Source organism: Phyllosticta citriasiana (assembly GCF_038021145.1).
Source record: "Phyllosticta citriasiana strain CBS 120426 chromosome Unknown IWZ02scaffold_2, whole genome shotgun sequence".
In the NCBI taxonomy this organism is placed as follows: domain Eukaryota; kingdom Fungi; phylum Ascomycota; class Dothideomycetes; order Botryosphaeriales; family Phyllostictaceae; genus Phyllosticta; species Phyllosticta citriasiana.
Window position 1 is genome coordinate 131966 of NW_027117279.1, and position 14875 is coordinate 146840.

Below are 14875 nucleotides of genomic sequence, written 5' to 3' on the forward strand. Positions count from 1 at the left end.
ATACCGAAAAGGGATAGCGCACACGTGATGCTCTTGAAGGTTCCTCACACAAACTTTCGAGCTTTGCACAATTCTTCTCATGTTCCCATTTTGCAGTCATTGACTCTCAATCATCTATTCCGCTATTTTCTACCTATGCGCCATTCCTTCGTTCACGAGTCGTGAGTCCACCGGCTTCCAGTCTCCAGCAGAAAACAAGTCGTACGTCCATCAAGTGCCATCGGCTCTAGCCATTCACGACCACGCCACCATTCGGATGCAGTGTCTGTCCAGAGATGGAAGCGCTATCCAGACTTGCTAAGAAGACAAAGCATGTTGCAATCTCGCTGGGCTGGCTGGGACGGCCCATGGGAGAAGTGAACTGCTTTTGAGCCTCGGCGTTCATGGTTGCTGGAATCAAGGGCGTCCAGACAGGGCCAGGCGCTACCGCATTGACGCGAATACCACGGCCGACATACTGGTTGGAGAGTCCGCGGGTGAAGGCGACAATGGCGCCCTTTGTGGAGGTGTAGTCAAGAAGGTCCGGTCGGCCAATGTAGGCGTTGACAGAGGCGTTGTTGATGATGGAGTCGCCCGCCTTCATCTGCGGGAGAGTGTATTTGGCGAGGTAAAAATATGGGTGGATGTTTACGTTGAAGGTATTCTCCCATTGCTCCCTATGATATTTATCAGCACTTTGTCCCTAAGTGAAGCTGCGACTTGCAACCTACTCTGACAGTTCGTTGATATCATTGATCATCATTTGGTAAGCGGCGTTGTTGACGAGGATGTTGATCCTACCCATCCACTCCAGAGCCTTGTCAACTGCCGCCTTGCAGTTCTTCTTGTCTCTAAGATCCGTGGCGAACAAGTGGCACTTGTTACCATATTTCTCGACCAACTTCTTCGTGTCCTGGGCATCCTTCTCCTCTTCAGGCAGGTAAGCGATTGTGCTGTCGGCTCCCTCCATGGCGTAGAGGATGGCGACTGCACGGCCAATTCCGCTATCACCACCAGTGATTAGCGCCTTTTTGCCTTGGAGCTTTCCGGCGGCCTTGTAAAGCTGGTAGCCGCCATCTTCGGTTGGGAGGTATTCGCTCGCAGGCGGTGGGCCTTTCATGTCGGACTGACGTCCAGGAGGGTCTTGGTGCGAAACGGGAGGCTGATGGCCTTTGCAAATGTCAGCATGTGAATTGGTGCTTCATGCTCGAGACTGCGTACCCTGCTCGAATTGAGACTTGTCCGTCATTTTGATTTGAATTTGCTTGAGCTGGCAAGATTTGGGGTTGCAAAGAGAGATCAGTGAGAGTTTGAGAGAGGTGCGTAGAATATGGGTGTCCCGGCAGCTCAAGGGGGGTGCTTTTAGGAGGGCGCGTCTCTCATAATGACATCATTGGCGACACATCTACACTGACGAAAACCGAATTGTCCACCGCAAGGCATCGGATGCAAGCTTCAACATCAGGTTCTTTGAATTTGTGCATGGAAAAGTCGAGAATCGCGAGAGACATCTGGTAGATCGGATGGTGGGCGTAGATCTCAAAGGAACTGGTGATGTACGAGGTCTGGAAGCTTGGGCGATGGAAGCTCCGCATTTTTTGTGCAAAACGCGGGGACCATTCGAAGTCAACGCCACATTTACACACGAACTGATTGTCTCTCTTCACTAGTAGTTGACTATGGCCATAAGGATCCTCTCCCAACTCCAGGAATCACGGGAACTGTCCAGTTGACGTGATGACAGGATGCGGAGGAGGTACCGGTAGCTCGAGCAACGTGCATGGGATGACGTCAGGGGCGGGCCAAGTGTTTGTCCCCGGACGTCAAGCAACACAGAACGTCGACCCGGGCCTTTGAAGTTCAGCCCACTACGCGAGTGGGAAACTCGTCACTGTGTGGACATGTCATGCCAAGGGTCTCGGGGTCTGGAAACAGGGTCTCGTCTGTGATCCAGCCTATCAAAAAGCGGCGGCAGGAGCTGTTGGAGCACAGGGACAGGCTTCCTTGAGCAGCCACGAGGATTAGCCCTACTGCCCGCGCGGGAAGCGGGCGTATTCTTCCTCAGTCGTCCATGACGTCCAGGGCTGACGATCTCCAGCAAACCTGAATTCAATGCGCTCTCGTCCATGTATAAAGTCGATCCATGGCGACCGTCCTTGGATCAGTCTCTCATCACTACAGAGATCCTGCCGATTCCACACCCTTCATCGACACCCCTTCCGTTGACAAACAAGCCCACTTTCAAGCAAAATCCGAACCAACTCTTCAAATCGATCATCATCTTGCTTCCATTGAAGCCAAAAGAACCAACAGTCTACCCCTTGCTGCTTCTCAAGTTTCCAAAGACTGTGAGGTTGTCAAAGATCAGACATCTGATTCTGCCGATCCTTCTTTGACATCCAATCGCAGTCGAGCAAGCTCACGGAGTGTCTCGTCGTCTCGAACCCTCTACCACGGCCGTACAGGACTGTCCTTTCGCACTCTCCCACTTTTGCAGACCAGCAAATTGATAACAGCTTCTGTACCTTCGGAAGGCCCCTACAAACCAAGAAGAGCGCATTTGTACGAAAGTCCTCGAGATTCGTCAGATAAGAACAACATCATGCCTGTTACCCGCAAGACAACTTCCACCAGGGGCCCCGGTCTGATGGCCCGCCTTCGTGGTCGCCACAACACCACGACGACCACCACAACCACCACAACCACCAGGAAAACCCGGACAAACCGCAACCCGACCCGCAGGACGGGGCACACGACCACGACTGCGCCCCACCACCACAAGCGCCGTCCAAGCTTGAAGGACAAGGTGTCCGGCGCAATGCTTAAGCTGAAGGGTGCCGTCACCCGCAGGCCCGGCGAAAAGGTGAATAACTTGTACCGCCCCTACCGATGAGCAACACACTGACGTGATCCCACAGGCGGCTGGCACCAGACGCATGCGGGGAACTGACGGCAGGGGAAGTCACCGCAGGTATTGATTTGATGAGGAAGTGGAGCGTTGTGCGATACGCAGAGTGATACCCTGATTTTCATCTTGATCCGATTTGGAGAGCAAAGCGTGGTTAGGCAGCACGGTGTCCTGTATTTTCTCCATGCCGACTAGGTCCAACTAGGGCATCAGATCAAATAAGGTCGCCGAATCCTCTTTCCGAGTCCTTTTTTATCAAATCGACCATGCCCTATTCAAGTCAGTTGCCTAGCTTTCGAGAGTGACGTAATGGTCCGACCTCTGGCATGATTGGTTGTCCTTCCTTGTCCAAAACGTAGCGGAACGGCATCTCGGTGCTCTCGTGCTCGTCGACCTTGATTTCAGGATTGTCGACGTGCGGAATGTTATCAAGGGCTACTACGACATGGCATGAGAAACGGGGATAGTGTCCATCGGCATGCTTGTCACTTACTTCTGTCCTGGACGATCATTCTGGTGACCCTGACTGCGGTATCAGTGGTCATCTGGACAGGCCCAAGTCGACGACCCTCGAAACCCTTCTTGCGAAGCTCTGAAGTCCTATCTGTAGCGTGCCGTCAGCTATGCATGGTGCAGCAAGACCCACAAAACAATATACCTCTTGGAGGATCATCACCTGCATGCAATCAGCTACTTCCGTCGACACATGCATGGCGTCAATTCGAGTCCATACCGAGAATGCCGCCAAACAGAAAGACGTCAAACTTGTCGCCATCGGCAGGGCTTAGCTCTTGGGTTGCTGCCGGGTCGAGCAAGCAGACCCTGGGCTTGTCGAAGAGATTTTCAACGCTATCATGCTCGACTTCGAGACCTTGGACATGTGCCAAGTTTTCCGGCAGCCTCAGGGTTTTGGGGACGCTTGATAGCAAAAAACGGACGCCAGAGGCCTGTGACTCGCGCGCGATCGAGGCGTACTCGAGAGACGACCAAGCCTCTAGCTCGGGATCTAAGTGCTCAACCACAAAGGTCTTTTTGATTGGAGAAACCATGGCCTCCGGATGGAAAGATATGTGGAACAGCGTGTGCGGCTTGTAGTGGCTTACACAGTTTTAGCTTGTGCCTACTGGCAATGATGGTCCGGAAAGATTGCAAAGCACGTGATAGAGCAAAGCAACTAGGTGAACAAGGAAGCTCTGGGATGTGGGAGCCAAAGGGGAAAAAAAAAAATTCAAGGTTACGAGCTGCCAGACCCTTTTCGGCGGTATCTTTCAGCAAGGGGTCGCGAGGGGAAAAAGAATCATGGAAGAATGATGAAGGACGCGTGGAATGGAGGACGATGATGCGCAAGTGCAACTCTGTGCGCAACAATGTCTGATGTGCCTTTCCTTGGTTGCGTCTCCCGTCGTCTCGTCTCGTCGGGTCTGCTGCTGCGCGTGACGGCCGACGGGCACAGGCCAATGGGAGCGACAGTGGAGGCGGCTGGCGAGAGCGACCAGTAGCGCCATTCCACCTAACCCGAACCATCTTGACCTGACCCTGCGTCTGAACCGCTGGAGTCGGCTCCTCTTCTTCTTCGACCCATTTCTGTCCTGTCCTGTCCTGTCCTGTCCTGTCCTGTCCTGCTCTGCTCTGCTCTGCTCGTCCACTTAGCTCTCGTCTCGTCCTGACTCGCCTGTCGAAACCCTGGCCCGGCGACTTGCTCAAACCTACTCTCGTCCAAGAACTTGACCAAAGACCCCACTATTCTCAAGCATCCTCTGATTCATCCGGCAAACGGCCCTACCGCCGCCCCTGTTCGAGTCGAACCGCCGCATACTCACGTCGAGCCTGAGCCTGAGTCTGCTTGTCGTACCGTACGTCCGCAGGTCCCGCTGTTGTTGCTGGTGTCGTCACGCCTTTGCTCAGATCGCAGGGATCGCCTTATCGAGGACATCCCCGCCAGCACCTGCCTCATAGCCCCAAAACTGTGCTATTACTGGCAACCGCAACCAACCCGAGTTTGCCTTAGGCCAGAACGCGGTCCTGACCTTTGCTGAGCACCAGTTATTGACGTGTACCCTTGACGGTGCTACCATCCGCTCACTCGTCGGTCGTCCAGAGCCCAAAATCCTGAAATCCGACAGCCCAAAGACAAAGCGAAGCCGCCTGCGACGTCCGCTACCCTACCCCACCATCCTCGTCCGCCGACCAAAAACCATCTCAACCACCTTCGCACCGCTCCACCATGAATCCCCATCAGAAGAACAAGGTTGACATCAGCGTACGTCACCCTGCGCAACTGCGCGTCCGCGCAAACTGCCACTGACATCCAATGCTCCATCACAGTCGCTGTCGGCCGAGGAGCAACGTCTGTTCCGCCTCTACGGCAAATTGCCAAACCGCAAGGACCTGCTTCAGAACAAGCTCAAGGTACGGCAAGCAGCCAGCAACCTCAGTTCCAAGTCCTCCAACTCACCATGTCGCACTGTAGGAGCGCAAGTACTTCGACAGCGGCGACTACGCCCTCTCCAAAGCTGGCAAAGCAGATGACGTCGGAGTCACCCAAATCGGCCGCGAACACCCAGTTCCTGAGAACATCCCGCACAGCTCATCACCCCATGTTGGCAACGGTGGGGTTGCTGCTGCCCACAACCCCAACGGCCAGAGCGCCAGCCCTGTCAAGGAGGGCACCTTCCTCCACCGCGAGACCAGCCTTAATCACGAGACGAGCGCCGACGACGTGCCCAAGGATGCGGTCGAGGCCAAGGCTGAGGAAGAAGGCAAGGCTGTGCCTATCCGCCAGTCTTGAAAGGGCGCACGTGTACGGATAAGGGCTGGGGAATGTTTGATATTTGGCCGCTCTGTGCCACTACATGGCTTCATGTCCACTTTGCGAGCAGGATTCGGATTTGATTTGCTCACTACTGCAACGTCTTCCTGATCCGCAAAAGCAGGCGCAAGGAAGGAATTGGCGTTGGCATGGGACATGGTCATTTGTGAGAATGCCAGGGACGATTTTCCCGGGGTTATTCGTCTCCTTGTAGCCAACTTCTGCTTCGACTGTGAGCGGGCAGCTGAGTCGCTGCCTTGGCCGTGCACCATTTCCAAGCACGGCTTCAAGAGATGGGCAGCACGGATAGATACCAAATTTGATGACAGTAAACGGCGGGCAAACAATGCCTTGTTGGAAAATGATGTTGGTCGGATGCGGGCCGACGCGCAGTCAGTGGGTGGTGGGCTTGGGGTCTTTTGTCGCAGCGATCCATTAGCTGCATATACGGGCTTGACTTGGACGAAAGCGGCGAATGTTCAGTGGAGGCACGCAGGGTTGAATTCAGCTTCATCCCATTGCGGGGTGGGGCCGGGGCTGGGCGGACCGCCCGACGTAGGGACGGACGGACGTGGGAGAGAGCCAGAGAGGCGTTCTGCCGTTGCGACATTATTCAAGTCTTGAACCGGACGAAGCTTGGTTATCCAGACGAAAGGATATGATGGAGCGGTATATAACCATAGTTGTAGTCGAGTCCAGTGCGGGGACCCGGTTTTGGCTGGCAAGACCCTTGGAAGATGGATTGCTTTGTCGGCGCGCCACCCAGGCAGGCCACGTCTCTTCTCGTGCCAACGGTCAGCTTCCCCGATACAGCCCTCAATACCCTGTCCTCCAACAACGACGAAGAGACTCAAAGCCTGCAAGACCCGTTTGCACCTGCAGATACCCGTCGCTGTCCCGTAGCGCGCCCCATCCCGCAAAAACTCCAGGTTTGCGCCTGGTCCAACGTCTCCATGACATAGACGCGCGGCCCAATCCGACCAGACCCAACGTTTATCCCATCCCCTTCCATCTACCTCCGGTTCGCCGCTCTCACGACACACACCCATACCTTCTCCGCCGACCGCGCCTCGCTCGACAAGGCGATGAGGGCCCTCACGCAAGCCCTCGCGTTCGTTGCGGCATGGCTTCCCGCCGTTGCCGCTGCCTCGGACAAGACGGCCGCCGACTACTTCATACATTCCCTGCCTGGAGCGCCACCGGGTCCGCTGCTGAAAATGCACGCTGGGTATGTACTGCGCTGCCTATGCGCAATTGATCGTTTCTAATCGCAGCCGCAGCCATGTCGAGGTCGACGCCGAGCACCATGGAAACCTGTTCTTCTGGCACTATCAGAACCGGCACATAGCGAACCGCCAGCGCACCGTAATATGGCTCAACGGCGGACCGGGCTGCAGCTCAATGGACGGTGCCATGATGGAAATCGGACCATACCGAGTAACAAAGGACCAGAATCTGGTTTACAACAACGGGTCCTGGGACGAGTTCGCCAACCTTCTATTTGTAGACAATCCAGTCGGCACCGGATTTAGCTACGTCGACACCAACGCCTATCTACACGAGCTCAACGAGATGGCGGATCAATTTGTCATCTTCTTGGAGAAGTGGTTTACCCTCTTCCCTGAGTATATGTACGACGACGTGCGTATACTCTGTCCGCCTCCGACAGTTGACCGAGCTGACATATCCTAGATCTACATTGCCGGGGAATCGTATGCTGGACAGCACATTCCGTACATCACCAAGGCTATAATGGAGCGCAACAAGAAAGCTCAGAGCCCGTGGAAGCTCCAAGGCCTCCTGATCGGCAACGGCTGGATATCGCCTGTCGACCAGTACCTGTCCTACCTACCTTTCGCATACAAGAACGGGCTCATCAGAGATGGTACCGAAAAGGCAAAACGACTTGAAGCTGCACAAGCGCTTTGTATCAAATCCTTGGATGCTGGCAGCTCCACCAACGTGGACGTGCAGGACTGCGAGGATATCCTCTCGACCCTACTTATTGTCACGACAGATACTTCAAAACCGGAGATGGAGCAGTGCATCAACATGTACGACATACGGCTAAGGGATGACGAGTCTTGCGGCATGAACTGGCCCCCGGATCTGGCGCAGCTCACACCCTACCTGCGGCGCGACGATGTCAAGGCGGCGCTCCACATTGACGCAGCGAAGCGTACTGGATGGCAAGAATGCTCGGGATCTGTTTCCACGAACTTCAAGGCGCGCAACTCGAAAGCTTCAATTGAAATCTTGCCGGACATCCTGGAAGAGATTCCCATACTACTGTTTTCCGGAGAAAAGGACTTGATCTGCAACCACATCGGCACGGAGGAGCTGATCAACAACATGAAATGGAATGGCGGAAAAGGCTTCGATCTCGGCCAGGGAGAAGTTGCGCCACGCCGTGACTGGACATTCGAAGGGGATCCGGCAGGCATTTACCAAGAGGCCCGCAACTTGACCTACGTCATGTTCTACAACAGTAGTCACATGGTTCCTTTTGACTACCCCCGCCGGACCCGCGACATGCTCGACCGCTTCATGGGCGTGGACTTGTCTAGCATTGGCGGAAAACCCGTTGATTCATCAATCGATGGCGAGAAGGGTCCGCTTACGAGCGTTGGCTCCCATCCTAATTCCACAGAGGCAGAAGAGGAGCAAGGCAAGATGCTTGAGGATGCCACATGGCAGGCTTACTACAAGTCCGGCGAGGTGGCCCTTATCATCGTTGCCAGTTTGGCCATCCTGGGCGGCTTCTTCGTGTGGCGCGATCGTCGCAGGAGAGCTGGATATCAAAGCGTTTTCCCTTGGGCAAAAGACAATGGCAGTTCCATTCTTAGAGGAGGCATGGGCTTGGAAGGATTCAGGAGCAGGTCCAACACTGAACGGGACATGGAAGCTGCGTACGAGGAACACGAGCTGGTGGGGTCTTTGGATGACTCTGACGATGCCGAGCCTGGCCGAGGAAAGCAGCGCATGAGGAACGGAGACGCTGAGAGGGAGCCGTTCAGCTTGGTCGACAGTGACGATGAGAGCGACCGCGGAACTGGCCTGGGAGTCGAAAAGAGCAGGAAATGAGGAAGACATTTGTGGCTGCAATGAGGCATGGGGAGTTTTTTTTTTTTTTTTTTTCATGACATGCGCATCTAAGCACTTCATTGGCGTTGGTTTAGGCTTTATTTTCACTACCACAACTCATGGGAGAGGGTGTAGACGGTGCACCACTGTCACTTGATGTACGCTATGAGAACGTTTGGAAAGCGCTTGAAGGTGTGGAGACGCGCGATCCCTTGACTTAGAACGCGTGCAACGCTTCATCCCATCAATAAAAAGTATCATTAAGCACAGTGGATTGAACTATAGTACCTTTACAAGCGCTGGTTCCTGGTTGATTTCCCAATCGGGATGACTCCACGTGACACCGCATGTGCCTAGCGCTACGCCGTCTTGATGACAATTCGGTCGGTCCCAAGTCGCGTCGCCGCCCTAACCCCTACGCGTCAGCATTTAACTTCCGTTCCACCAACGCGATGCGCACTCACACCAACACAACATCTAATTAATTATTATGCCTGCGTAGGTTTGATCTTCTCAAGACGCGCTTTCCTTGCTAACAGTCATCCGCGCAGGCCAGGCGAGCAGTACCGCGGCATCGCGAACCCGTTTGAAGAGGAGAAACCGCGAATTTCTGAGTGGACGGCACAAGAAATCGCCACGCTTCAAAGCCGGCTCGACAAACAGCTCGGCCCAGAATATATCTCGTCGCGTAAGGGCCCCGCCGGCCGAACGCTCTACTACCTGCCCGCGGAAAAGGCTATCAACCTTGCCAACGAAGTGTTTGGGTTCAACGGGTGGAGCAGCAGCATCAGAGACGTGCAGATTGATTTTGTATGGACACACTTGCGGACGATGGATAAGGAGAAGGGCGTTGAGCTGACTCGGCCTACAGGTCGATCAAAGTCAGTCCTCTGGCAAGATCAGCTTGGGCCTGAGCGTAATCATACGGGTCACGCTCAAGGACGGCACTTTTCATGAGGTATGTTCAAGCTGATCGCGTCCACCCGGCATGTCTACTTACACATATGCAAGGACATTGGCTACGGCCACATTGAAAACGCCCAAGGTAAAGCTGCCGCCTTTGAGAAGGCAAAGAAAGAAGCCGCCACCGACGCGTTAAAGCGTGCGTTGCGAACGTTTGGCAATGTGTTGGGAAACTGTCTATACGACAAGAGCTACGAAAACAAGATATCAAAGATGAAAGTCGCGCCCTCAAAGTGGAATCCCGACAAGTTGCACAGACATCCAGATTATGCTCCGGTCAAGCAAGAGAACGTGAAGACAGAGCTACAGCCTGCTGCAGACTACAATCCTCCGTCATGTGAGAAGTCGATGCTTTCCAAGTCGATGGATGGCGAAGACGAGTTTGGCGGCAATCTGTTCGAGGGCGTGGACTTTGACCGCGCGGATGCGGCTGCGAATGACGACTCTGCATATGAGAGTATGCTCGCGGAGCCGGCACAGCCAAAACCAGAGACACCAGCCCAGCTCGCTCAACACTCACAACTGGCCCGGGTCCAATCGATGCCGTCCATGAGACCACCCAATCTGCCCAGCGGAGCACTAAAGCAACAACAGCCCCAGCAGTACAGGCCGCAGGTTAACAGCAAACCTGCACCCCCTGCACAGCAAAATGTGAATGCAGCCCAGAGACCCGATTTTCCAAATAGGGCTCCGACACCAAACGGACAGCTTCAGCAGCAGCTATCTCGGCCAACGGCTCAACAGCTCCAAGCAGCGGCGGCGGCCGCTATGCAAAACAGGAAATCTGGCTCAACACCTCCTATGCCTCTAGAAACTCCAAATCTAGCGAACGGTCAGCCTGCTCCCCGCTTCATATCCGGTCGAGCTGCAGAACTCCTCCAAAAAGCCGAAGCTGGGCGAGCGCCACCTCCAAATGCACCAGACTTTAATCCTCACCTCGAATCCCCCTCGCTTCGTCGTACTAGTGGCTTCAACCACAACACGTCTCAACCGATCAGCCGTCTCTCCATCACTGGCATTGCCAATGGCAGCACCACGAATGGCGACACCAACGGCCAAGGTCAACCTCCGCCAGCTGGTGGCGGCGGCGTCGGCCGACCAAATTTCAACATGAACCCGCAGGCAGACATGACTAGACGGATTGGAATGCCGGCGGCAGCAAGCAGCCCCCTCGCAAACCGCACAAGTTACAAGCCTCCGCTCAAGCGACTGGCAGAACAGCAACCGGCGAGACCGCCGCTGGCGGACATGAGCAACGTGCCCGCAGATGGCCACGGGCTTGCAGCTGATGGTCTAGATGTCAAGAGAACCAGGTTGAGCGGGGACGAGGCACAATAGGTGCGCATCATTGTCGTAGGATCTGAGCGTTGTAGCAATGTTGCTGCGGGACGAATGGCGTTTGTGGGGTTTGGTGTGCTGGGACTTGTTGACATGTGGAGCTCATTGCGGACAAACACACAAAACAGTGGTGGCGACGCCTTGGCTTGCGGTAGTCGAGACTGTCACGCAATCGAAATGCTTGCTCACTCTTGCCCCAACTATTAATGAGCCTGGCGCCCTCTACCTTGGAAGTGGATAACGGCTGTGAGGCTCGATGGGCTGAGAAATTTATCTTGACCGACTGCGAAGGAGGAACGACAATTAGGGGGATTTCGGATCCGGCACGAGTAAGCTTAGGTGTGCGGTGCTTCTGAGCGTCTCTTCGCAGTCTTTGAGTAACCACAGGACTCTGTACTACAGGAGACTTCCGAAACTTTGAGACATGTTTGATCTTCACGGTGTCTTGGCTCTATTTCCATAACCACAATGTCTCCACAGAGTGACGGGGGCTTCTGTGGTCGATTGTACCGTGCCCACTTGATGGACGCTTTTCGATTTTCTGGTTTGGGAAGTACTTTTTTTTTTTTTTTTTTTTTTTTTTTGACAAGGCAAATTTGTGAAATGCTACTTTTCCGTGTGCAAACCCGATGCTAAAGGAAGAGACTGTTGACGCCGAAAAAGGCCAGCCCCCGCCAATGTGTACAACGGCACGCTGTAACGAACAGACAGATGCCTCCGACCCACACAAGTTCTTGTGGAATCCAACTCGTGCAATACCACACTTACAACCCAGCACCATTCATTCATTCAGGACCCTCCTACGGCATCCCTTCACCCCTTCCCTCTTCCTCTTCCTCAGCCTCCCTCTCCCTCTCCAACCCAACAACACCCTCCTCAAGCGCCTCCATAAGCCGTTCCCTTACAGCACACGCGCCGCTCTCAGCACCGCCGGCGGCAACAGCGGCCCTGCCGACGCCCCAGCCAAAAGGGACGACGAGGCGGCGCCGGGCGCGGTGGTCGAGCAGCACGAGGGCGTCCATGGCGGCTAGGCCGCCGCCGAGTGGGTGCAGCAGGCCCAGCCGCAGGAAGTGGTTTGCGGGGGTGCCTTTGGCTGGGATGGTGGCGGGGAGGGAAGGGGTGGAGGTGCGTAAGGCGGACGGGGCGTGGCGAGTTAGGAGGATGGGGTAGAGGGAAAGGGTTGGGTGGGTGGTGAGGAGGTGGGGGAGGTGGGCGCTGTGGGGAGTTGGGTTAGCTGGGTGTGTGTGTGGAGGAGATGTGGTAGTGGAGGAGAGGGGGGAGAGGTGGGATATGAAGAAGAAGAGGTCAGGGGGAGAGGACTAGAGAGAGGGATAAGAGACAGACATACCACAACAGCCTTAAATGCACGTCTGTACTCTCCACCACGCACAGCACGACGACGCTTTGCCTGGGCACGTAGCGGCAGACTTCAGGAATGCTCTTACTTGAACCAGAATACTCTACTTCTTGTTGGTTCGCGGGATGCCAATCACTCAAGACGACGCCGTCCAACATCTCGTCCATGTTGAGCTGCCAGGCCGCAGCGGCGGGCATTAGTTCCAGCCCGTCCAGCACGCCCGACGCGCGCGGGCGCTTGCGATCCGTGGATGGCCGGCGGAGCAGTGGTGATGGCGACGAGCCTTTTGAAGCAGCAGCTGCTGCGTTGATGGACGAGATTTCTTGTTTGTTGATGCTTTGGTGGTGGTGGTGCCTTCCGCCCTCGTCTTGGCCGTGGTCGTCATCGTCGTGGAGCAGCATCATGGTAGCGCGCGAGCGTTTGCGACTCGGCGCCGCGGCCGCGGCCGCTGCTGCTGGGACGTCCGACGCGGACGATGCCAGAGCTTCGAATGTTGTCGTCGACATAAGTGAAGGAGAAAGAGAGGCGAGGTGAGGATATGAGAGAAGATTATGTTTGGGCAGCAAAGCAATGGGAGGAGGCCGTAGAAGCAGAGACTCGCGGCCGGAGGCAAATTAAGAGAAACAAATATTTTTACAGATGGTCCGGCATACTTGTGCCGTTTCAGCGCGTCGACGGTTGTTTTTCTTTTGTCACGAGTCGGACAAAGTTGAAGGGTAGAATGGACAAGAGTAGGGAAGAAAGGAAGAGGAGGCGGAGGCCATGGCATGGATGGCATAGATGGCGTCGTTGGACCTGGATGCTGGTAACTAACGGGCGGAACGGATGCGAGGGGGAAAAAAGGTTAAACTGACAACCTTGGACGCCGCCGCAGAGACTCGTTCAGTTGAGCAATTAGAAATGATACATGACACCCATCGACCATCGACCATCTGGCTGGTGGGTGGCTTGTACTGTACTGCTCATGTGAAGTGTCACTGATCTCACCTCAACGACTCTCGCTCGCCCCGTCCCGCCGTTGCTCTTCCGTCGTCGCTGAACCATCATCTGCACACGACCTACCTCACTCTCACCCTCCGCCCTGCGTCGCGGCGGCCATGAGCAGCCCGCGCGATGTGACGGCCGTCCAGAAGCAAATATGGAACGGCTCCATACCGCTGCAAATCACCCTGGCAAGCACTGACTGCCGGACATACGACGAATCAGATCCGTATCTGGTAGGCCATCTACATTCATCTCCCCACCATCATCATAGAAACAAACACTAAACATTTTCCTTTTCTCCTTCGTCTGCAAAAAGATTCAAGTTCCACGTCTTTCGTATATCCCGTTTCTGCTCGCCCGGCTGCATGCCTTCTTCGCGCCCTCGCTCATCAACCCCGACGTCCAATCCAGCCAGGGCTGGCTCTCGTTCGAAGAAGTCCCGTTGAAATGGCATCATCCCATCGGCCTGCTCTACGACCTCTATTCCGGCGCCGAGCCCTTCAACGCCCACGGCTCCAGCGACGATTCTTTGTCCCACCATGACGCCCTCCCCAGCAAACCATCACCAGCATCACCAACCTCGAGCAGCAGCGGCAGCAGCAGCACGGGGCCCTCGGCGCCGCTGCCCTGGCGACTGACGCTGCACTACGCGGCGCACCCGGCGACGCTGCTGCCGTTAGACGCGGAGCTCAAGAGCCAGCACGACGCCTTCATCAACGGCGTCAAGGAGGCCGACTTCCTGCGCAACGGCACCGCCAAGGCCGTCATGAGCCTTAGCAAGGACAGCTCCGACGCCCTGTGGCGCGCCGTCCAGACGCACGACCTGCCGCTCTACAACAGCGTCCACGCCCGCCTCGTCGCGCCCCCCGCCGGCGCCCGTCTGCGCCATGTCCCCTTAAAGCTGTATTTGCCTAGCCCGCAAGATCGACAACCTCAAGGAAGCAAGAAAGACGACGCTGATGCCCCGTCCGGCGCCCTCCGCACTATCCAGGCCCCCATCCAGCCTAATCAGACGCTCGGCACCGCCCTCAACGCTGTGCTGCCGAGCCTCTTCCCCAGCCGCCGCAGCCCGCTGCTGGCCCAGCCCGTCTTGCACGGCGCCGTCGTGCCGCTGGCTGCCCCCGTCGACGAGCTGGGCCGTGCCGCCAGCTATGCTGATGGCTTTTTGCACATCGTTGTGTGGATGATGGGGTAATTTGCTGGTGCGGGTCGAAGAGGGAGTACGAGGCGAAAAGGACGGACAGATGGGTGGAGGATGTTGAGGAGTTTTTTTCGTCTTGACAAACGCGATGCTCTGCATCGAGAACGAACGGATAAGTGGGGTTGGGCGTTGTTTTCGATATGCGGGCTTGGGACCAGTCAAAACTGGCACTCAACTCCAAATATGCTCACATGGCAAAAATCACCAGGATAATGTGAATCAAGTCGCCAAAAGCGAACGATCCTATGCCAT

At 55.5% G+C, this 14875-nt stretch overlaps 7 protein-coding genes across 7 annotated transcripts; 4 read left to right on the forward strand and 3 right to left on the reverse strand.

Moving 5' to 3' along the window:
* Window positions 1-226: 226 nt before the first annotated feature.
* On the reverse strand, window positions 227-1228 carry IWZ02DRAFT_487110 (3-oxoacyl-reductase; the record flags this gene model as incomplete). Its single annotated transcript, XM_066769329.1, has 3 exons — window positions 227-656; window positions 711-1149; window positions 1201-1228. 3 exons carry the CDS (start codon window positions 1226-1228, stop codon window positions 227-229), a joined length of 897 nt encoding a protein of 298 aa, XP_066625772.1.
* Window positions 1229-2581: 1353 nt separating this feature from the next.
* On the forward strand, window positions 2582-2957 carry IWZ02DRAFT_487111 (uncharacterized protein; the record flags this gene model as incomplete). Its single annotated transcript, XM_066769330.1, has 2 exons — window positions 2582-2842; window positions 2898-2957. The coding sequence occupies 2 exons, from the start codon at window positions 2582-2584 to the stop codon at window positions 2955-2957; spliced, it is 321 nt and encodes a 106-aa protein (XP_066625773.1).
* Window positions 2958-3101: 144 nt separating this feature from the next.
* On the reverse strand, window positions 3102-3936 carry IWZ02DRAFT_467346 (SAM-dependent RNA methyltransferase; the record flags this gene model as incomplete). The annotated part of the gene is made up of 5 exons (XM_066768552.1): window positions 3102-3158; window positions 3207-3325; window positions 3381-3491; window positions 3546-3563; window positions 3621-3936. The coding sequence occupies 5 exons, from the start codon at window positions 3934-3936 to the stop codon at window positions 3102-3104; spliced, it is 621 nt and encodes a 206-aa protein (XP_066625774.1).
* Window positions 3937-4629: 693 nt separating this feature from the next.
* IWZ02DRAFT_119140 (endosulphine family protein) lies at window positions 4630-5764 on the forward strand. Its single transcript, XM_066761448.1, has 4 exons — window positions 4630-4740; window positions 4986-5147; window positions 5213-5296; window positions 5358-5764. Exons 2-4 carry the CDS (start codon window positions 5112-5114, stop codon window positions 5673-5675), a joined length of 438 nt encoding a protein of 145 aa, XP_066625775.1. The 5' UTR covers window positions 4630-4740; window positions 4986-5111; the 3' UTR covers window positions 5676-5764.
* Window positions 5765-6781: 1017 nt separating this feature from the next.
* IWZ02DRAFT_371528 (Alpha/Beta hydrolase protein) lies at window positions 6782-11081 on the forward strand (the record flags this gene model as incomplete). Its single annotated transcript, XM_066764573.1, has 6 exons — window positions 6782-6924; window positions 6977-7337; window positions 7389-8759; window positions 9345-9590; window positions 9652-9738; window positions 9792-11081. 6 exons carry the CDS (start codon window positions 6782-6784, stop codon window positions 11079-11081), a joined length of 3498 nt encoding a protein of 1165 aa, XP_066625776.1.
* Window positions 11082-11651: 570 nt separating this feature from the next.
* Window positions 11652-13397, reverse strand: IWZ02DRAFT_441042 (uncharacterized protein). The gene is made up of 3 exons (XM_066766880.1): window positions 13293-13397; window positions 12430-13233; window positions 11652-12296 (listed from the first exon to the last, which is right to left on the reverse strand). The coding sequence occupies exons 2-3, from the start codon at window positions 12942-12944 to the stop codon at window positions 11882-11884; spliced, it is 930 nt and encodes a 309-aa protein (XP_066625777.1). The 5' UTR covers window positions 12945-13233; window positions 13293-13397; the 3' UTR covers window positions 11652-11881.
* Window positions 13398-14857, forward strand: IWZ02DRAFT_441045 (autophagy protein 5). Its single transcript, XM_066766881.1, has 2 exons — window positions 13398-13655; window positions 13739-14857. The coding sequence occupies exons 1-2, from the start codon at window positions 13536-13538 to the stop codon at window positions 14615-14617; spliced, it is 999 nt and encodes a 332-aa protein (XP_066625778.1). The 5' UTR covers window positions 13398-13535; the 3' UTR covers window positions 14618-14857.
* The last annotated feature ends 18 nt before the right edge of the window (window positions 14858-14875 follow it).

What these genes read in the sequence shown, in the direction of transcription:
- IWZ02DRAFT_119140 (XM_066761448.1), top strand. Translation starts at nt 5,112, where the DNA reads ATGAATCCCCATCAGAAGAACAAGGTTGACATCAGC. An exon ending in AGAACAAGGTTGACATCAGC is followed by an intron (nt 5,148 to 5,212) that starts GTACGTCACCCT and finishes GCTCCATCACAG; the next exon opens with TCGCTGTCGGCCGAGGAGCA. An exon ending in TGCTTCAGAACAAGCTCAAG is followed by an intron (nt 5,297 to 5,357) that starts GTACGGCAAGCA and finishes GTCGCACTGTAG; the next exon opens with GAGCGCAAGTACTTCGACAG.
- IWZ02DRAFT_441042 (XM_066766880.1), bottom strand. Translation starts at nt 12,944, where the DNA reads ATGTCGACGACAACATTCGAAGCTCTGGCATCGTCCGCGTCGGACGTC. An exon ending in GTGCATTTAAGGCTGTTGTG is followed by an intron (nt 12,297 to 12,429) that starts GTATGTCTGTCT and finishes AACTCCCCACAG; the next exon opens with CGCCCACCTCCCCCACCTCC.
- IWZ02DRAFT_441045 (XM_066766881.1), top strand. Translation starts at nt 13,536, where the DNA reads ATGAGCAGCCCGCGCGATGTGACGGCCGTCCAGAAGCAAATATGGAAC. An exon ending in ACGAATCAGATCCGTATCTG is followed by an intron (nt 13,656 to 13,738) that starts GTAGGCCATCTA and finishes GTCTGCAAAAAG; the next exon opens with ATTCAAGTTCCACGTCTTTC.